The sequence below is a fragment of the Falco peregrinus genome, chromosome Z (genome assembly GCF_023634155.1).
Source record: "Falco peregrinus isolate bFalPer1 chromosome Z, bFalPer1.pri, whole genome shotgun sequence".
Classification (NCBI taxonomy): Eukaryota; Metazoa; Chordata; class Aves; order Falconiformes; family Falconidae; genus Falco; species Falco peregrinus.
In genome coordinates, this window is record NC_073739.1 from 16,790,403 (window position 1) to 16,813,005 (window position 22,603).

Sequence of the window (22,603 nt, forward strand, 5' to 3'; positions counted from 1 at the left end):
TGGCCTGGCAAACATTCTTCAGTTTGAGGAGCATTTTCACACAGTATCATCCAATACAATACCAAAGTGCTTAAGTGCACTAAAGAACATGCTCAGGTATTACATATTCTTTAACTATACACTTATTAAAAGGTAGTAAGACAACTTACTGAGGAACAATAGATTACTGGAGATAAAATTGGCCTCTGATGACAACCAATTAAAGATTAAACTGATAAACAGCCAGAGCCAGTAGGATGTTTTACAAAAAAGAATACCTTTGTTATAGAACTGTTGAAAAGTAAGTATATGTCTTCCAGCACAACTGGAATTTCCAGATTCAGAATGGTAGTGTTATTTTCCTACCAGCTCCTTAAGAAACCAGACAGAAAGACTAAGCCGTTACTACAAGGGAACTCTAGAACCAAGTCTAGAAACATGTATCCCTTCTTTCTGCCAATTAAAAGGCGGCTGCCTACTCGTCACTCTTTCTTCTAACTACAAGAATGAATTTGGGAAGATGGGTGGAGAAAAAGATGATAGAAGACAGCTTGACCTGACAGCACAGGGAACTGACATATTTGGTCATCTTCTCAGGTTGACGTACGCCCATGGAAAGAGGCCACTGCTATAAAAGCAGCCAGCACCATGACTACCTGGAAAGGATCTGCTGTGGAATTACTACATACAGGCAGACTGAATCAGTGCATTAGAAGAGCTGTGCTTGGTCAGAACAAAGATGTTCCTAGCCTGACATCCTCTTTCACAATAGCAGGTGCCCTTGAAAAAGCATAGGGAGTAAGACAAACGTAGTCTTTTGTCTCTTCCTTCTCATTCTGGATAGTCCATAGTTCAGGCATTATCAGTTAGTAACAGTTTCTTTGGAATTAAGTAATTCATGATGACTGAAGCCAGGGATCATGCATTCACCAGTGAATGTATTCAGCTGCTTTTGAATTCAAGATGATGATTACTCCCTGTTTACCTTCTCCAGGTCTCTTATTATTTTGTAGCCTTTATCTTTCCCTACCTAAATCATCTTAACTTACTTGTCCCTTATACAGCATCCATTACTTATCTTTACTTGTCACCCTTTGAATGACCCTTTCACCCTGCTTGACCTCTCAGTGAGTTTTTGTTTGCATATTTTCTGCGTAGAGATGGGAGAAGCACATCTGATTTTGACACGTGCTTACACAACACGTTTCCCCAGTGGTACAGTGTTTGCTATTTTGTTCTCTATTCATAAGAACACAGATCAGACCGTCTTTTTCAGGGCAGTCTGCTGCCTCCCTGGGGCCCAAATTTGAGATGTCACCAGATGACTGAATGGCTTAATATAGCTTTTGGACTATTCACTCCTGCTCTTTCATGCGAGTACTGATGATGTTGTAACAAAAAAGGCTAAGGTCGACAAAAAGAGATTTCAGGGCTCTGTGAAAAATGCTAAAGAATTCAGAAGCACAGGTAGTATTTTCCCTAATCTTCCCAGTAATGGGGAGAGACTTTGGAAGAAACAGACAAGCCCAGCATATACATACCTGGCTCTAGGACTGGTGTCTCCACCAAAACTTTGGGTTTTAATAACCATAGGAGAGTCTTTGAGCCACAAGGCACAACAGCGCCTGACCAGATGCATCTGTCCCAATGGGGGAAATGCACCTTTAGTCGTAAACTGGGGGTACTGAGAGGGCTTTAAACTAGAATCACTGGGGGAAGGGGACGTCAACAAGAGAGCTGAAGGTAAGTCAAGGATTGGCATGGCATTGCTGGAGGGTAGCAATGCTAGTGGGAACATATATACTGCTCCTGGGAGCGCAGGGAGCTTGGGAGCGCATCTGAAATGTTTATACACCAGCGCACACAGTACAAGAAACAAACAGGATGAGCTGGAAGCATTAGACAGTTCTCGCAGCTACGATGTCATTGGTATTAGCGAGACTTGGTGGAAGGAGTCCCTCAACTGGAGTGCTGGGATGGAGGGATACAGGCCGTTCAGGAGGGATAGGCAAGGCAGGTGACGTAGAGGAGTTGCACTGTACATGAGGGAGAGGTTTCATTGCACAGCCCTTACAGTTAGTGATGATGTGGTTGAAAGCCTCTGTGTGAGGATGAAGGGGAATGGAAAACACATATTGAGGTGGGCGTCTGCTACCAATCTCAGTCAGGATATAGCACTGATGAGTTATTCTACATGCAAGTGGGACAAGTCCCTGGATTGGTAGCCCTTGTCCTTATGGGAGATGTCAGCTTCCCAGGCATCAACTGGGAAGACCATATTGCTGTGACAAGCAAGTGGGAAATTCTTGAAGTTTCTGGAAGGTAACTTCTTGTCACAAGTACTCAATGAGACAACTAGGAGAGATGCCCTCCTATACCTGCCATCCGTGAACAGAGAGGGACTACGTCACGTTCAGACTTGACATTAGGAAGCTCAGAATTCTAAAAATACTGCTAAATTGTGAGAAAGACTTGTGAGAAAAACCTGTAGAAAGGTAAGAAATGAGACAGGGGTATGGTGGCTAAAATGGTGATCACTAACTGCGTAAAGTTGTATGCAAAGTAATTCATCAATAGAAAGGCAGAAAATTCTGACAGAAAACAAGGAAGGTGGGAGGGGCACCACCAGTCATCACGTTTTTTCAAAGCACTAATGTTGCTCAAGATGGAAATAGACAATTCAGCAACACGAGGATCTGACCAAAAGAGCTGTTGAAGCAGACTCTCCTGATGGAAGCCCATCTGGACAGCAAAGACTTGTATTATATAAGGGTGGCGAGCATATTTTGTCTCAGCCCAATTACTCATTAAGGCTTGGCTATAATCTGTAAGCACTGGCCACTACATAATTACTTTGTACTTTTGCATTTAGCTGCACAAAGTATGTTGCTACAAGCAGGATGCTCAAGCAAGCTGACCTAAAGAAGGGAGGTAACAGACCAACAGAGAACAAATTCAGCCTCAATCCTTTGTAGTAGGCCCTCTTGCCTGAAAGGTGGAGACTGAAAACAAGATTGTCATCCTGCAATGAGTGATTTTTGGAGACTTCAGCTCACTAGATAGGAAATTTCCATTACTGGTGGTTGTAACCTAAACACAGGAATGATCATTTCCCAGAAGTCAAAAATGAAATTACCCTTCAGAGAAAAGTTGAGGGATATGAGTTATTCAGAACTGCTGTCCATTGCAGAGTGCTCAGATGATGAACTTGAAGATGCTGAAAGCGTATGACAAGGTTTATTGCCTGCTGGCTTGTAACTAAGCTACTACTGATCAGTATGTTTTCAATAAGGGTATGTGCTGTCTCTTTAAGAAGGTACTGAGAGAAACATCAGGCATTTTTTCCTGTTCTTTTGAGGGTGGCAGACACTCCCAGTGTAAACACTCAGCCAGGCAGAAATAATTCAGAAATTAGTTGTGGAAGCATCTTAACTGTTAAGGCAGACTACAGTCTGCCCTCTGGCATTTCAAAGGATCTACGAACCTGTCTGTACACCTTGCATACAACTTAGTTGAACCGGGAATAAACACTGATTGTACTTAAGAGACGCATGGTAGCCTCCATGAGAAGGCCTGGATCCCAGTTCAAACTTCTCCATGCCAGAGCCATGGCTATGGTTTACGTAAGTCAGTAAACTGCGACAGGCTTTACAGGCTCATTAAGAGTTCTCTACAGTAAGATTGACTGTGCCATGACAGCTTGATAGTCCTGAATGCTGTTGTGCCATGCCTGCTGTATTACAATGTTTCCACAGATTTAATGACTGCTTATTTACACTAATATAGAATCACGAATTAATGTTGGAAAAGATCTTTAAGATTGAGTCCAAAAAACCACCTTATTTGCTTGCTAGAAAGAAAAGATAGACCCAACAGATAACAAGCAAAAGAACAATGAACTCATATCACAGATCCTGGACGAACAGTAACATTTTGTCTGGAACCTTAGTTAAAAAAGAGACTAAAATTTGCTGCGTGAGTTAAGGAACTCAATGAATAACAGCTTGCTCTACAGATAACAGAGGAACCTATCATCAATCATCAAAAAATCCCACCATCTTTCTCCAAGTGACAGAGAAGCCAATGAGGAGAGATACTATGGTGGACCTTGTTCTCACCAACAAGGAAGAGCTGGTGGAGAACGTGAAGTGCAAGGACAGCCTTGGCTGCAGTGCCCATGAAATGGTGGAGTTCAACATCCTTAGGACAGCGAGGAGGGTACACAGCAAGAATACTACCGTGGACTCAGGACAGCAGAGTCTGGCCTCCTCAGGGATCTGCTTTGTAGACTACCATAGGATAAAGCCCTGGAGGAAAGAGGGGCCCAAGAAAGCTGGTTAATATTCAAGGATCACCTCCTACAAGCTCAGGAATGCTGCACCCCAATGCAGAGGAAGTCAGGCAAAAACACTGGGAGGCCGGCATGGATGAACAAGGAGCTCCTGGACAAACTCAAACACGAAAAGGAAACCTATAGAGGGTGGGAGCAAGGACAGGTAGCCTGGGAGGAATACAGAGAAACTGTCCGAGCAGCCACGGATCAGGTAAGGAAAGCTAAAGCCCTGACAGAATTAGATCTGGCCAGGGACATCAAGGGCAACAAGAAAAGGTACATCAGTGATAAAAGGAGGACTAATGAAAATGCAGGCCCTCTCCAGAAGGAAACAGGAGACCTGGTTATCTGGGACACGGAGAAGCCTGAGGTACTCAGTGACTCTTTTGTGTCAGCCTTCACCAGCAAATGCTCCAGTCACACTGCCCAAGTCACAGAAGGCAAAGGCTGGGACTGAGAGAATGAAGAACCACCCACTTCTCAAACCTGAAAATAATGTTTGAGAACATCTAAGGGACCTGAAGGTGCACAAGTCCATGGGAACCTTATGAATTGCATCTGTGGATCCTGATGGGACGGGCAAATGAAGATGCTAAGCCACTATCCATTGCATTTCAGAAGTTGTGGCTGTTCAGTGAAGTTCCCGCTGACCGGAAAAGGGGAAGCATAACACCCATTTTTAGAAAGGGAAAAAAGGAAGACCCAGGGAACCATGGCCCAGTCAGTCTCACCTCTGCACCCAGCAAGATCGTGGAGGAGATCCTCCTGGAAGCTATGCTAAGGTACATGGAAAACAAGGAGATGACTGGCGACAGCCAACATGGCTTCACTAAGGGCAAGTTGTGTGCCTGACTAATCTGGTGGCCTTCTGAGACAGGTTTACAGCACTGGTGGATGAGGGAAGAGTGACTGACATCATCTACCTGAACTTGTGCAAAGCTTTGGACACTGTGCCACACAACATCCTTGTCTCTACTGGAGAGAAATGGATGTGACAGATAGATCACTCTGCATGGAATTGGCTGGATGGTCACACTCAAAGAGTTGCAGTCAATAGCTCAATGTCTGAGTGGAGACCAGTGAAAGTGGCACTCCTCAGGAGAGTGGTGCGGTTTAACATCTTTGTTGGCAACATGGACACTGGGGTCGAGTGCACCCTCAGCAAGTTTGCCAACGACACCAAACTGAGTGGTGCTGTTGACACACTGGAGGGAAGAGATGCCATGCAGAGGGACCTTGAGAGGTGGGCCCATGCAAACATCATGAAGTTCAACAAGACCAAGTGCAAGGTCCTACACATGGGTTGGGGCAATCCCAAGCACAAATACAGGCTGGGCAGAGAATGGATTGAGAGCAGCCCTATGAAGAAGGACTGGGGGGGGCTGGTGAACAAAATGCTCAACACAACCCAGCAATGTACATTTGCAGCCCAGAAAATGAACTGTATCCTGGGCTGCATCAAAAGAAGCATGACCAGTTGAGGGAGGTGATTCTTCTCCTTTACCCAGCTCTGGTGAGACCCCACCTGGAGTACTGTATTCCGCTCTGGGGACCCCAGCATAAGAAGGACATGGACCTGTTGGAACAAGTCCACAGGAGGGCCATGAAGATGGAGAGAGGGCTGGAGCACCTCTCCTATGAAGATAAGCTGAGAGGGTTGGAGTTGTTCAGCCTGGACAAGAGAGGGCTTTGGGAAGAACTTATAGCGGCCTTCCAGTACCTACAGGGGGCTTACAGGAAAGCTGGACAGGGACTTTTTACAAAGGCATGTAGTGATAGGACAAGGCGGAATGGCTTTAAACTGAAAGACAGTAGATTTAGATTAGATCTAAGGAAGATATTCTTTCCTGTGAGGGTGGTGAGACACTAGAACAGGTTGCCCAGAGCAGCTGTGGATGCCCCACCCCCGGAAGCATCCAAGGTCAGGCTGGATGGGGCTTTGAGCAACCTGGTCTAGTGGAAGGTGTCCCTGCCCATGGCAGGGAGGTTAGACTAGATGATTTTTAAAGTTCCTTCCAACCCAAACTATTCTATGATTCTGTGAAAACAAATCACTGCTGTCTGCATACATTACTGATGTGTGCAGTAAGATGTCACAAATGCGTTTTATCTATGTGTTAGAATACCACATACATGTGCAAATGGTGTTATTCCTGAAGAGCCATTATTTAATCTCAGTGAAACACTTTTGGTTTTGCCATTTAAATTTATTACATGAGAAAATACTTAGCAATACATACATGAAAAGTCACTTAAAGCAGACAGGTATGATTAATTACTTCAGCACCCTTCTGGTGCCACAGTTTGACAGATGCTGATGAAGTCAGAAGTGCTCATTGATATGACTGGCCTGTAAAGCTAAACAAAGGCTTCATGCAAAGTTGCAGTATACTCTAAATGACCCATGAGTGCAGAAGAAGAGATAAAAGCACAGTGACTGAAGATCCTTAACCCACAGGTGATGACAACTCACATGGCAGATCTGTAAGTGGAGGCTCAGCCTAGTACTAGCTCCTAATACGAAGGACAAAGATGCTCCTGCTTGATCAAGAGGTAACAGACATGGGGGGAGGGCTGGGCAGGAAAAGGATGAGCTGTAATCCCACTCCCCAACATTATTACACTTCACTTTCATCTATTACTGTATCATAAGCCTAACTTACACAGCAAAATTCCATAACCTTGACTTAAGATGTGAGAAAGATGTGTGGAAAAGTCTACAGAAAGATAATAACTGAAGGCAGACCCAAGACTCCTCACACAGGATTGGCTGGTAGCTTACAGATTGAAGAGGTGATAAATCCACCAACAAGGAAAAGCATAAAATGCAATGGGGAGAAAACACCCAACACCACGGCATGGAGAGCAAATGTCATCAGCTGCTGTTTGGGTTGGAATCAATTAAAAGTGGCAAGTCAGCAACCCAGAGTATTTGGCCCAGGAGGCCACAGAGGCTGACCTTTCTTCTCCAAAACAATGCTAGTCCGGCCAACAGTGGCTTTTTGAGTGTTGTTTCAAAGGCATTGTTACAATTTAGGGGCAGGGGGGGTGGGGCTAGTAGTGGTGGTTTGTTGTGTTTTGTTTTTTCTTCAGTGCTACAGACTGTGAAAGGAAACGCAGCATTACATAAAATAACATTTGGCAAATGAACACTCAGAAATCTGTAGGGTACTGGCATCTTCCACAAAAAGTACATTCAATACTTACTGTGCACACATGAGGCCAGTTCTCAAGCTGATGGAGCACTGCTGTGTTAAGCTCCTCCCAGTACATTTCCCGGTAGATGTGTGGCACCTTTGACACCCAGACACCGCTGCTGCATTTGCTCAGAATCTCCTTAATGCGACTTTGAACTTCACTGACATGAGCTGCAGAAGGGCCAGAGGCAACAGTATGTGTATCCCCAATGGATGTATTCAAGTTATCTGTTAAACAAAAATAAAGCCTTGAAGTAAACAGCCTTATCAGCAGAAGGCAGATAATTATCTACCTACTAAAAAATTAAACATGAGAGCTGCCAGCGTAACATCAACTCTAAAATGTGGCTCTCCAGCCCAGCATGGTTGTTTCAGTCACTTTCTATTGGAAAGAGCCATGGAAGCCTCAGACACTTAGTAATTGACCTGAAGCTGAATTTTCAGTCACTGTAGTTCTTTTCATAAGACATCACTAAATGTTTCTTCTGAAGGGATTCTGGAAAAGGTTACTGAACCCTCAGCCACACTGTTGCTGAGAGGCTGCACTCAGACAGTGTTTCAAGACGGACACAACATGACTTCTGTATGAGTACAGAGAGCACAACGAAGATACAGCCAAGTACCCAAGGATGTTCTAAATGCAGACAGATGTACAAAACAGTCCAATGATTTGCCTTTCATTCTAAGATACATCCTGAGGAAAAGTCTGAACCCAGCCCCCTACCTTTCTGAACTACTGCACAGTGGAAGCCCTCCAGCAGAGTGGGGAAAGAGACAGCAACTGTCCAGCTGCTTTGGATAGTTTCATACATCAAGTGTAGGAGCAAGGCAGTCATTATCCCCGCTGGAGGTTCACATCACTAGCCTGCCTGCTCTCTCATTTCTATTTCTTCCTTCCCTTTAGAGGGGTGTATTTGCTACCAGACCTGAAACTTCACAAATCAGCCTGACACATCACAGAGAAAGCAACCACCACTTGACAAGCCCATCAACTGCACAACTGCTAGTAGCCAGGCATGCAGAAGGGTATTTTCCAAACAGCTAGGTTAGTGTGCTGCTTACTCCTAAAAGCCAGGATTTCAGTCTGCTATATCAGATTCCTACCCTGGCAGTGAAGTTAACCACACTGCTCCTGTTTCCAAGCTACTCACACTAGCTTTGCAATTGGGTTTGACACTTACTACACAAGGATTTTCCTAGAAGACAGAGGCAGACAAGTAAACACACACACTTCCCCAGCACCATGACAGCAGAGTGAGAAGGTTCACCCACTTGGTTTCTCACCCAAACCTATCTTCATTCAAAACAAGTACTAAGATGGATTTTTCTTAAGATGACACCCAAACTAATGTGAGTAGTAGACATCAGTTTTCTTAATGGGCAAACATACCATTTGAATCTATGGAAGAGCTTCTAGACAGGTGAACTTGCAACTCCTTTTGAAACCGTGGTGGGACAGTTAGTCTCTTCTCAGACCTAAAATTGCAAAGCACATTGCTTTAAATCATTCTCCTGACTCTGAACAGCATTCCATTTACTTACCTACACATAAAATGTATTTCACATACTTCTAGCAGGCCCCCTCCAGAAGGTCAGTCACAATGTCCTGGCCTGGAAGACAACCTGACCGGCAGTAACAAGACAAATCAAGAGGTGGTTTCTAGATTTTCCTTATTATCCTGATTATTGTAGAAACAAAACAGACAGTAGACATTAACAAAAGGAAAGCATCTAGGCCTAGTAACACAGTTGATGGTCTTACATTTGATACCTTCAGCCTTGCTATTTGATCTTTTAGCTAGATGATATCTGAAGTCTTGCTGTTGATTATGCTCACCTTGGTAGCCACATCAGTCTTCTGAAAGTATTTGGCTTCAGAAGTCAGGGGAACACCTAAAACTACACAGGAACTCAAGGTCTCTTTGTGGATGCTGTTGCTACACTGTTTAACAGATTCCTCTCTGCTCTCCCACAGAAAGGACACAAATGTCATGCTTGCAGGTGTTCTTCTGAGGCTCCTCAGAAAGCAGCAGCTTATACAGGGAGCACATGCAGCACAATGAGCTCCTGAGAATGAAGAGGTCACAGCAGTGTGTAGCTCACCAAGACTGTTATGGAAACAATCAGCTGTGGAATAATTACATACACTGCAAGTAAAAGGGAACAAGACTTGGAGAAAAGAGTTCAAAGTCTAGGACTGAGCACCTCCCAAAGACACATACCCAAGGCAGAACTGCAGTGGAGAAGTCAGGGTGGCAAATGCACCAAGACAGCTCTCCATAGAAGCATGGCAGGTTGCTGTGAACACCAGACATCTCCAGACCACAGCAGCCACCACACACACACTAAGCCAGCCCTGCAGACAGTCCCTGCCACCAGGGCAGTAAGGAGGCTGGCCACCTCTGGAGTTCAGGGACAGCTCTGGAGGAAACCACAAACTTCACCAGACATAGAAGCACCAAGGAGGATTTTCCGAGCTCTACCTGGCCTCTCAGAAGGTAGAAGAGGGGTCAAGTACGAAGCTGAGCCCAGTAGCAACAGGAAGCTAAGACCAGCACATTATTAAGGTAGCCCTATGTGCCTTCACACTAACTTTTAATCAGAGCACATCCACATCAGAAAGAGGCCTCTCACATTCACACCTCTTCTAAGCAGCATCTTATAAGATTTAACATGAACTTACTTGTCTCCTTCACTTTTTTGCTGTCCCTGTAAGAGGAAACTACTGCTCCTCCATCAGCCATGGGGTTCACTTGTACCAGAAGTAATACTTCTGTTCTGGGTCATGTCCCACAGCATTAGCAGTGTGAACAGCCACTGTCCAGCACAGCATTTTCCAAAACAGGAGACGCATATCCAGAAGTGCTGAGCAGCAGATCAACTGCAAGCCCATTTGTGAAACACAAGTGGGATGAGACTCAAAAAGTACAACGGCAAACTCACCCACATGATACCCAAATACACATTCACACCTTGCACTGATTGGGTATCTGAAAAGACTCTTCTAACACTCCACCTGCAGCACAGTAAAACCCTTTACCTTCTGGGCACAGCTCAGATCCCCACAAAAAGCAGCAACACAGTTTCTTCTTAGAAGGTGTGCTGTGACTGGCCATACAGGCCTTACAAGAAACCCACGATCTCACTTCTCTATACATACGGACAACTCCAAGCTGGACAGACACCCAAGAAAAAAAAGTCCCTTCCTTAAGAGAAGCAGACTCTTAAGAGACTACCACCATTGCTAGGCAGCAACCAAAACAATCCCATGAGCTAGCCACATGGGTAATGGACACTGTTTTGCTACTGCTGCCTCCCAATAGGAATCCATAGCCATGTTCTGGTCCTCAGTGCCACGTACCATTTCTACCACCTCAAGCCACACATCAGGTGACATGGATAACATGAGTGCAGGGTAAGCCAGCAGGAACTGCAGCAAAATTTCAGCGAGGAAGAGGGCAGATGTTCCCCTCCCAAGCCATGCCATCTGGAACAGCTCAGAAAGGAACCTGTAACATAGTACTGACGATTCCCTTACGCTCCATATGAAAGGTAATAGGATTTGGGATCCTCTCATGCCACTTCATGTTCTATCTTCCTGTGCTTCCTGCTGTGGTTCAACAGCTTCCCGTGGAACAAAGTGGTGCTAACACATCAGCTTTGGGCCCATTTATCATCATATATATCACCAGTTTCAAGCCCTACAATCAGACAAGGATCCTGCGATGTGCTGCTTCCTCACACAGACCATGGTGGTCTCCTCTCTCCAAAGACGGGAGGTAACAGAGACAGACAGTGGCAGGGCCACTTCTCACCAGCATGCCTGGTACAGAAAAGTTGGCTACCTGCAAGGCCTCATGTTCCTCAACTGCTAGAAATTGCTCCCAGCAAGAGGCCTGCTAGCCACACCACCAACAAGAGCACAGATCAGCAGCCCAGCCCTTCACAAATGCCTGACCAGCCATGCAGACCTGCCAAGCCCCTAAATGTAGCTGTAGCCAAGCAGCCAGTCATGTTTCATTCCCACAGAGCGCTGTCTCAGAACGAAGGGAAGGCATGCCCTTCCCTGCCTGTCACCTTTACCTCGGTATGGCCCATGCCATCCAACTCTGCTCCTTGGACAGTGCTATTTCAGCAGTGGGGCCAGGTGGCAGCCAGAAACAAACGCTGCCTGCTGGTCCAAACAAAGGGACCACCATACATCTTAACCTGTTATCATCTGTGCCGTTGCCTTCCAGCTTCAAGAGTCTCTGCAGTTAGCCTTACAAGCAAGGTCTCTCCCACCTTCTGTGGGTCTGCAGGTCCACAGAAGCATGCCCATGACATGAACTAACCAAGTGATTGCTGTTATAAAGACAGCATTCTTTGTATGTCTCAGACTCCGCAACAGTTTCTGCAAGAAGGCCTGGGAGGGCACCAGGAAACAACCTGGCACAATAGCAGCTACCCTCAGCATCTCCCCTTTGTCACCTGAGTGGGACAGAATGGGGAGGAGAAACAGCCTCTTCCCCTTCCACTCAAGACTATGCAGTGGCCATGCAAATCTCCCAGCAAAACTGCGCAGAGCGCTAGAGAGGTGGGTCATGGACTTCAGCAGCCACAAGGGAACTGCCATTAGGATCCTCACTACACAGTGCTGGGTGGAGCAGGACAAAGCCTGTCACTAGGAGGACATCCTGCCAAGGCAAGCAGCACAGATCTGCCAAAGCGGGATAGATGCTCAGCACAGAAGAAGAAATCCAAGACCCTTAAGTGCCCAGGTTGCCCAGAGAAGTTATGGATGCCCCCTGTCTGGAGGTGTTCAGTGCTAGGGTGGATAGAGCTCTGAGCAACCTGGTCTAGTGGAAGGTGTCCCTGCCCATAGCATGGTCATTGGAACTAGATCACCTTTAAGGTCCCTTCCAATCCAAACCATTCTAATGATTCTGTTGGTGCAACTCTGAGAGCACAAAAGCGGACAGGCAGGAGAGCAGAGCAGGTGTCAGAAAGCAAACCCAGAGAAACTGCACATGGACAACCCTTACCCCAGACTGGTAAATGGGGCAGGGACAAGCCCTGGCACCTTCAGGATTTCTCTCAGTCAGACTATGCTGTGAATACACAGCCACTCTCACAGGCAAGTGCTTGCACCACAGTGCCTTTAAGTCTGTGCTGGCTACCTGTGGAGGCTGGCGTGAGTCCAGGATTTCTGGGAATGCTCCTCACAGCTCCGCTCATCCGCACACACTTTTGAGGTCAGGACCTCCTGGCTCAAAGCAGCTTCCCCTCCTGCAATTCCCAAAGCACAAGCAACTACAGAAGCTACAGGGGCACAAAACACCCCCAAAACCAAGTCTATGAGACATGGACCTTGCTGATCCTGCTTCAAACTGGCTGAGTTGAAACAAATTAATCCAGTTACATGGGCCACTACACACCCTTGCATTAAAACAGAATATGGTCCTCTTTCATTTGGACCCTTTGCAACACTAGACATCTCCTCTCCAGGACAAAGGATCTCTGCCTTTTGAGCATTCAGAAGCTCCAAGTACTACAAAACCCCTTCTGGGCTTCCAGCAGCTAACCCAGAAAGAACTAGGAGTGCTCTCCTTGCTCTGCCTGTCGAGGGACAAAGGATGTCTGCCTTTTGGGGAAGTGCCACTTCAAAAGACCCGACTCATCTGCACACACAGAAAAGGGAAGGCCTGTGCACACCTGCTCCCACGCCTCTGTCACAGCAAGATGGCTTGGGCTCCTCTGCTGCAGCAGCCTCCTCCACAACACAGGCAGCAGAGCTGGCGACGCCTTTCTCCACCGCAGCTCCACCCAGCTTGCTCAGGAGCACAAGAGCAGGGCTGAGCTCAGCCCACGCTCACGGCGTTAGGAGCGTGGTGCGGACAGAGCCCCACCTCGAGTCTCCCCACTCCTGCTGGACCCCGGCCTCGCCCTCCTCACCTCACACACGCAGCACGTCTCCCTTCCCTGGCCTCTACCTCCAAACCCTCCGCTCCTCACACGGCTGCTGCCAGCAGCTCCGGCGTTCTCGCTGCTCCTGCCACTGCTCTCCTCTCACCCACCTCAGCTTCACAGCCACCGGCTCCTGCCACCATCACCACCTGCCTCTCGACTCCTCCAAATTTCTGCCAGGGCACATCCAAACAGCTGCTGCTCAGCCACAGCCCAGCTGCCCAGGGACACAAGGAGCACCTCCTGTCCTCGTGAGGAGCCCTGCCCCAGTGCAAAGCCCCAGCACATCCACCCAGCAGCCCCAAGGCTCCCTCCGCCGCCTCCTCCATCCCAGGGGCACCTGCCCACTCCACCAGCACCAGCACGCTGGGCAACGTCCCAAAAGGCGTGACCACCAGAGCACTGCCGTAGCAAAGGGCGCTTTGCTGAGCGGCACGAAGCTTATGAGGCAGGGCCAGCAGCCGGCAGTGTCACGCTATGCTCCCAGGCACTCCCGCAAAGCTGAAGTGGCTGCTGCCCTCACGAGCGCTCTGAGCGCATCCTCATCTCCCCCATCCTGGCACCTGTACCCCTGACGCAAGCAGGACTCACGCCGGCGCCTGGGCCAGGACACGCCTGCTCTCTGCGGGTCTTCCAGAAAGAGCGGGCACCACGGCAGGATTAAAGTGTCACTCTGCTCGGTGCCGCTTCACAGCCACGCCGCTGCACAAGCGGCACACCACTGCCATTTCCATTCAGCGCAAGGCTGACTTCCAACCCAGCCCAGTGACCTGCACAGGATTACCACCACAATCACAGCAGCTCCAGCGGACTTAGCGCAGCCACAATGAGGGAACAGCAAACACTTTCCCACCACCATCAGCTGATGGCCCAGGGCAGCCGAAAACAACACAGAAGGACAAATGATGGGGCAGCACTCGGGTAAGCCGCCTGGATTAGACAGGCTCAAAGCGGGCTGAAAACCAGCATGTACCGCTAACCCAGCAAAACTGCAGCTCCGGCCCTCATCTCCATTCACCCAAACACGGTCAGGCAGCTGCTGGCTCCCAGCACACGGACAAGGGCCGCAAGGGCTAACAGTGCAACGCAGAAGCCAGGCAAGAGCAGCCACCGGCAGACAACCACGAGCCTGAACACGCAGCGTCACCTCTTGCCTCCTCCTGCTTTCCAGCACAATGGCCACAAGGGCTCCCTCCCCAGCCAGGGAAACAGTGACATCCACACCTCCGCCTTGGTGTGACACCTTTGGCCACGTTTCTCCCCAGAGGACATGGGAGCAGGTCAAGAGCACAGTGTGGCCGTGGCAGCGTCCCAAAAGGCAAAGGACCACCTGTCTCCCTCCTGGGTACCAACCCACGCTCAGACTTCATCTTCTGCAAGGGCGGGAGCCGGGATTCCCACGTCCCAAAGCGCACTGCTGCCATGCTAGCATCCAAGGGTCCACCACACTTGTTTCACCTCGCTCGCACACGTGTAAACACATGTCCACACACTCACCTGTTCACTACAGTGACATGCCTCTGCATGGGAATTTCTTTAGGTGCTCCGCTCCCAGCAGCCGGTGGCAAGGCAGACCGCACACTCTCCGCGCTGGGTTTCACCATGCCACATGCCACTCCTCTACCTCGTGGTGGGCGAGGAACAGCCCTCTTGCCGCCTTCTTCTGGCATGCTCAAACACCTGGGCTGTCGCAAAGTTCCTTTGGGCTTTCCTAAAGAGTTTGCAGACATAGCTGTGAGTAGCACTCCCCTCTCCCAACACAAACAGGCTTGAAGCGCCCTCCAGGGAGCCCACACTTTTACCAAAAGACACTTCAGAAGGACGCTTTCAGCCACAGTCCTGGGTCTCTCGGCTACAGCACCATGGCTCACACCCAAGGACTCACAAGCCACAATCCCCACTGCCACGCTGCAGCAGGCAGACAGGAGACGCCTCTTTCCTTACGCTCTCCAAAGAGCCATGCGAGTGTCAGGTGCCACAACAGCTCATGTCTCAGGTGGAACCCACGGCCAGGCTGCCCTTCACCACCCCGCAGCAGCTCCCAGCGGCGTAGCACACGCAGCCTAACTCAACCTCCTCAGCCACCTCCTGCACTGCTGCCAAAAGCTGTCTTCCAAGCCTTCTCCTCCAGGACTCCCGCCATGCAGCAGAGGTTGCCAAGTAACACCTGCACAGGAACACGCCGCACCGGCCTTCAGGCCACGTGGGCATAAGCAAGCTCTTGGTCACTTTGCTGTTTCTCTGCTGGCTCTACCACACCAATTCTGGCAGGCTCAAACACTTCCGAGGGCTATCACCGTGCAAGACAGCAAACCAACGGGCGCTTACAGTCGTGGTCATTTAACTGGGACGCGAGTCACCAGTTCAGCTTCTCGACAGAGGGCGGACTGCTGGTGTAGTTGCAGGAAAGCAAGAAGCAGCAAACCCTTCGTTACAAGCAAACTGCAAGACCTGCCGTTGCTCCAAGCTGCCGACTCACAAGTGGATGGCCTTGCCTGGCCCTGATCCTCGGACACCCCACCGACACCAACACAACAACAGCGCAGCAGTGAGGGAAACCTGACCCACCGGCTCTGGGAAAGCTGCTGCCACAGCTTACGCTTAAGCAAAAAGGCAGAGTACAAAGAAGAGCCCCTGGGCATCAGCAATGGCGTGGCTCCAGGGCACTTGCAGCAGCAGCAGGCGCTGCTGAAACCGCCCCAGATGGGGCTGCAGGGGCTGCTTCTCGCTGTGAGGGCATGGCTCATCCCTGTCCTCCATAACGGGCTGAGCTCAGCCCCAAAGAGCTAGCAGGCTCCTTGCCACGCTTCTCGCTCGCACCTCCATGACATTTCTCAGAGAAGCATGGGCAGGTGGCAGTGACGCCAGGCGTCCCCCAAGAACTTTTCAGCCAAGACCATTCACATCTCACGCACGTGCTCCAGAAGGGCTTCCTCACTGACCACGGCTTGCAAGCGCAAGCACCCTTGTCAGCAACACCCCCTGCTCCCAGGGCTCTTCGCTATAAGCACACAGCTCGTGGCCATTAGTGACACACCCTCACGGCCAAGACTCTTGCCCCAGCCGCTGCACAGTTCTTTCACAAAGGTAGGCCTGCCACAGCTGCCTGGGTCTTACCTGCTAACGTGACTGGAGACGTGTTCTTCAGCCTCATCTGGCAGTTCACTTGCCGTCCCATTTTCTTCTTGGAACTCCTCTGCCGAGCCACCAGTTGAGCAATTGGCACAGTCTCGCTGCAAGCAACAGCGTGGCAAATGACCTTGGCGGAGCAGGAAGGGGACAGGAGAGAAAACAGTCAGTGAGGTCCAAGCTCATCCACAACACGCAGAAGGATTTGCAGCCACTTCCATGCCTGTAACTGCTGGGTCACACAGGCCTGCAGGCACTTCAGCAAAGGCTTCAGCAGCACACGCAGATCTCGGGGACCTCCCTCTCCTTTCGCAGCGCACCTCAGAAATCACCAAAGCAGATTGCCAGAGCCCCTCCATCACCTTCCCACGTTAGGTTGAGCCCAATCCTGGCTGCACAGATTGCCCTGCAGGCACTGGGCTGGCCCACAACAATAGCCTGGCTGGGGCAAGCCCACAGCCACCTACCCGGCCTCCTTAACAGCCTCGTGCCCTCACCTCCCCGAGCCACGGCTCAACAGTCCTCGAACGGATGCAGGAACCCTGCTTGGGCAAGCCCCCAGGCCACATACACTTGGCCGCCCAGAGGAGATGCAAGCCCAAACTCCTGGGACATTCTGCTGCTGACAGCCTGCAAAAGCAGCTGAACAAGCACCCAGGGCTCCACGAGGACGACGGCAGCCACCCAAAAAGCCATGAGTGAAAAACAGGAGTCGGTGGTCTCAGGGGACCTCTCTGTGGCTCTCAGCCATGCTCTGTGGTGGTGGCACCTGCTCAAAAAGGAGACCTCACACACAACCACTGCTACCACCATAACCGTGGTCCCCAGTACATGTAGGGGCTGACAGTTTTAGCACACGAGCACAGCGGGAGACACTGAGGGACTTGGCCAGCGCCTCTGAAGTTTAGCAAACAGCAGCTCCAGAAAGGATCTTTTCTCACAAGCGAGGCAGGGCAACCAAAGCAGAAAAACTGAGGGCCAAGACAAAAAAAGCAAGCAACTGCTAATCAGCCACGGCTTGCTTCAGACTTCTCAATCTCTCAGGCTGACTCAAACAGCCCAGCGAAACGGGGGTAAGGGAAGACAACACCAGGAGAAAGCGACACTCAGCCTCCAGCAGCGCGCTCCAGCTCATCCTTCCCCTTCTCTTCTTCGGCCACCACACACCCAGCACCTGCACCGCGCTGCCTCTCCTTCTGAGCGACAGCTCTCCTAGATCAGGAGCTCCCGCTTAGAAGTCACACAGCGTACATGCTGTGCAGTCAACGCCTATGCAAAACGCGTACCAGCAGCGACACCACTACATTACTCTACCAAGCTGCTTTCCAGAGGGTCAGCCCCCAGACTGTACAGGTACCTGGGCTTGTTCTTCCCCAGGTGCCGGACTTACCCTTTCCCTGCACCGGGCTTCACAGGGTTCCTCTTGTTCCATTTCTCCAGCTTCTTGAGGTCCCACCAAATAGCAGCGCATCCACCTGCACTGCCACTCCTTCCTATCACCTACAGACTCGCTGAGGATGATCTCTGCCCCACCGCCCCAGTCATTCATGAACACGTTAGACAGCACTGCCCCAGCATCGAGCCCTGGGGCACGTCGCTAGTGACTAGTCTCCTGATGGGGTTTGTACCACTGCTTATGGGAGACTGTCAAAGCCTTACTCAAGTGCAGATAAACCACATCCAATGCTCCCCCCTCACCCACCCAACCGCTTACTTCATTATGGAAGGGTGTTGCTTTGGCCTCACAGGACTTCCGCTTCACAAATCCATACTGACTGCCTGCCACCTTGTCCTTCACATGGCCGGAACAGCTCTTCAGGATTAGTTGCTCAATCACATTCCCCAGAGACAGAGCTCAGGCTGACCAGCCTGCGGCTCTTCAGAGCCTCCTTCCCACCCTTCCCGAAGGTAAGGCCTGCTTTCTTCCACTCCTCGGGAACCTCGCACAAACCACCATGACCTTGCAAAGGTAATGGAAAGTGGTCTTGCAACAACATCAGGCAGCTCCCTCAGCACCCCCGGGTGCATTGCAGCAGACCCGTGGGCTTGCTGGTTTAAATGTTCCCTAGCCTAATCCTCCACCGCTGAGGGCAAGTCTTCCTTGCCCCGCACTTCCCCACTGGTCTTCAGGAGCCTTGGCATTGCTGCTGGCTGCTCCTAACAGCAAAGATCAAGGCAAAGGTGGCAACCAGAGCCTCAGCCTCCTCCACGTCCTTTAAGACCAGGTCCCCGTTGCTAGTCCTCAGCAGACCCCCATGTTCCCTAGTCACCCTTTTGCTGATGGCGCACCTGGAGAAACCCTTTTGTTGTCCTTCACGTCCCTTGCCACAAGCAGCTCCCTATGGGCTTTAGCTTTCCTCAGCCCACCCCTGCACGGTGGGATGGTGCCTCTGTACTCCTTCCACCTCACCCACCTCTGCTTCTGCCTCTTGTGCGCCTGCTTCTGATGGTAATGTCAGGAGCTCCCTCTTCATCCATGCGTGTCTCCAGCAATGCTGCTTTTAAATAGTCACTGAAAGGAGAGAGAAACTTGGCCAGACAGTGGCCTGTACCTGACCGAGGCTTCACTCATCTTTGTGAAAGGTGAACATGAGATCCTGAACTCTCCACCCTTTCAGAGACGTCTGTGCCGCAACCTGTGCTCCATGGACTGAGCACGGACTTGGTAAGGCTTTAGTGAAATGAAACACAGCAAAGCGTTGGAGTTCTCCATCTGCTGTACCTTCTGGCTTCTAGTTTTTCTGCTCTTCCTGTATTTTCTACTCTGGCCCATACAGTTAGCCAGGTGCTTGAAGGACTTGCTTTGGAAGGGTGCTCTCAGAACCGGCAGGGCTTTGGGAGCTGTTCTGAAGCCGATGGCACTCTGTCTTGGTTTTCAGGTGGTTGAACTCGCCAGTAATAAAGGCGGTCTTTCTTAAGCCCACGCATGCTGCTTTGAGCAGCATCTCTGTATTCCTCCCAGGTCGCTTCTCCCTGCTCCCGCCTCATGCCTGCTTCCTTGTCACGGCTGCGTTTTGTCAGGAGCTCCTGTTCATCCGTGCAGCGCTCCTAGCACCTTTGCTTTTCTTCCCTGATTGTTGGGATGGACCATTCTTGACACTGGAGGAGGCAGTCCTTGAAAATCCACTACCTCTCGCGGACCACGCTTCTCTCCACGACTCTATCCCACAGGAGTCTTCCAAGCAGGCTCCTGAGCAGGCCAGAGTCTCTTCCCCTGACACCTACTTGTTGATACCGCTCTTTGCCTTATTCCCCTCCTTTCAGGCTCCCAAACACCACCATCTCATGGCCGCTGCAGCCAGGGCTGTCCCCAGCCTTTAGCTCTCCAACTAGTTCTTCCCTCGTAAGAATCAGGTCCAGCAGAGCATCTCCCCTCATGGGCTCATCACTTGCCTCGGCATGCCGTCACCAGCACACCCCAGAAACAACCTGGGTTGCTCATGCTTGGCTCTCTTCTCACCCCAGCAGCTACGGCACCGGCTCAAGTCCTCTCTGAGGACCCAGGGCCTGCACATGAGGCTTCTTGCAGTCGTCACAAGGCGGCATCATCTGCTTTACCTACCACTTCTTCCCAACTAAGGCGTTTGTGACAGCCAGACGCCATGGGGCCCGTACGCTGGCCTGCCCACTGCCCATAAACCCTGAGCTCTGGCTGTCTCATCATCCTTCCCAAGGCAGAGCTCCAAGCGCCTCCACTGCCCTTGCAGGGTGCTTCTTCTCAGTTGCTTCGGGCACGCAGAGCATAGCTGGCGCTCCTCAACCAATGTAAGTCCGTCTCCAATACCTCTTCAGTAGATTCTGCCTTTCCCACCTTTGAATGTCACGTTTCACTCCCTCCTTACAGCTGACACAGAGAAGGCACCACCTCTAGTGCTATCCAAGAGTCCACAAGGCTCTCGGCACACATCGTATTAGAGGGTAAGGAATGGGACGGTACCAGGCTACGCCCTGCAAGGCCCTAGTCACAAACAGGTGGCTATCTGCCACAGCCACCACGAGGAAGCATTAAACTGCAGCATCACAAATGTTCCCAGAGGTACCTGCGGTCATGTTACTGATGTAGCTGCAGCCAACGCAAGCTTGGAGCAAGCAACAAAGAGCCCCAGGTTTGAAAACCTGTGCTAAAAGGGCACATTCGGACAGCTCTCAAAATGCAGCAAGGGAAACTCTTGATTAAGAATGGCCACATTTCCAGACATCAGCACAAAACCCAGGACATCTCTCATCACATTCCTCACCGCCAGCCAGGAAGACCTGCTTCTCACTTCCCAGGTGCCATCCCGATCCAGCTGAGCCAAACAAGGAGCTCAGCCATAAAGCCTGTCTCGCTAGACCCGTTGCGACAGCCACACATTGTGCCAAACATCTGTTCGCCTTCTCCTCTCCCACAGTCTATACAGACTTCAGGGAGACCGGCATGGCTCTAACAAGTGACAGGATTCAAGCCCTGCACCCAAACACATCACCCACAAGTCACGCAGCTATTCCAGCCACCAAGAGAATGCCTTCTGACCAAAAATCAGGAACCCCGCGCTGCTCGGCAAAGAGCCTGGGGGGGCTGGCAAGTTGCTTCCAAGCTGGCAGCCACCAGGAGACACAGGCTAGCAAAGCAATGCCAGGGAACAAGGGAAAACTCTCCCACCGCACAAATATTCTCTGCTGAGCTCTGCTCCACCTCCTCCTCCACCTCTCTGCTGACTCCCTGTCCCTTGCTCACTTGCTAAGCTGAGGCCTCGCAACCCTTGCACAAAGGCACCTCACTTGCATGGGCTCTCCCTCACCTCGGCAAGTCTTCACAGCCCTGCGGCACTGCAACTCATGACAAAGAGCGCTAAGCCCAAAGCAGCCACTGTCAGGCATACAGGCAGCAGCAGCCACAACAGCGTCGCTGTAGCAAAAAGATGAGGCTAAACGCCACCCTGAAGAGATGACCAACACTCACCCACACGCATTGACCTTCTTTACCATCCCAGGACAGCTCATCCGTATCCCCTCCACAGTTACACATGCTGAGGCAGGGACCAGAGCTCTACAGCCACACAAACTACTTTCCAGACAGATCTCTTGGTTCTGGGAAAATGCAACCTTCCACCTTTTGCAAACACAACTTCGCAGTCAGCATACAGAGGCAGGAAAACAAGGGGCACCTGGTCTACAACCACAGCTTCCAGTATTCCCAGCAGCAGGGCGTGACATACATGCCACAGTACTTTTCTCAGAAATCCACGCACAAGCACAGGTGAAGCGATGAACCACACACACTCTACAAACACAAAAACCATTTCTGAAGTTTGAGTCTTACCTGTCCCATTTTGTTTTCTTCCATTCTGACCACTGCTGGGATGCTCTCCAAGTAGCCTTCCAGTGTGCCATGGCCTAGGTGCCTGAAGGGAATCCACTCACCGGTCAGGGATTTGTATTCACCCTGAAGCTCTGACAAAGGTACGCCGTTTTTAAAGGGATGAAGAACAGCTCGCAGTGTTTTTGCAATAAGTTCAGGCTCCTGCATCTTCATCTATGCATACCACCTCCACCCAGAATGAAAAAGGATAGAAAAAAAAAAATAAGGCGGCAGCAATTTTACATATACAGGCTAAAAATACTGGCTCTTACTATTCAAACCCCCTCCCCAAACAAGCAAGGAATCAGTGGCTCATCTTTGCATACTTCTATGTAGACTTGTAGGGGCCCGATCCTGCCAGCCAAGCATGGGGTGGTATGAAACAGACCAGGCATGACCTCCAAAAAAACAGGTGAATGAGCACAGCAGTCTCTGGGCACGGGCTGTCCCTGGCCACGGCGTCAGAAGAGCAGGGCTGCCAGGCAATTTGCCCACCCATGTTCCTGCCTGCAGGGCCAGGACTTCCACCACAAGCAGGGCAGGGACCTGCCGCCCCCCACCCTGGCATCCAGTGCTCCCTCCACTCGTGACCCACAGTGACACCAGGTAGCTCACAGCCACTCCTCCCTCATGCGATCCCACATCCCCACACCAGCGCCCACAGGGGGTGTGTCAGCT

The 22,603-nt window shown here is 50.5% G+C and overlaps 1 protein-coding gene across 3 annotated transcripts in view; it reads right to left on the bottom strand.

Moving 5' to 3' along the window:
- The window catches only part of TDRD7 (tudor domain containing 7), a 48,492-nt gene that overhangs the window by 22,523 nt on the left and 3,366 nt on the right, over positions 1–22,603 (bottom strand). For all 3 annotated transcript variants that reach the window (XM_055790635.1, XM_055790633.1, XM_055790632.1), the window contains exons 2-6: positions 21,887–22,112; positions 16,573–16,714; positions 14,953–15,166; positions 8,900–8,985; positions 7,520–7,737 (exon numbers count right to left, since the gene is read on the bottom strand). In XM_055790635.1, coding sequence (XP_055646610.1) covers positions 7,520–7,737; positions 8,900–8,985; positions 14,953–15,166; positions 16,573–16,714; positions 21,887–22,099 — 873 coding nt within the window. In that variant the 5' untranslated portion in view covers positions 22,100–22,112. The remainder of the gene's footprint in view (positions 1–7,519; positions 7,738–8,899; positions 8,986–14,952; positions 15,167–16,572; positions 16,715–21,886; positions 22,113–22,603) is intronic.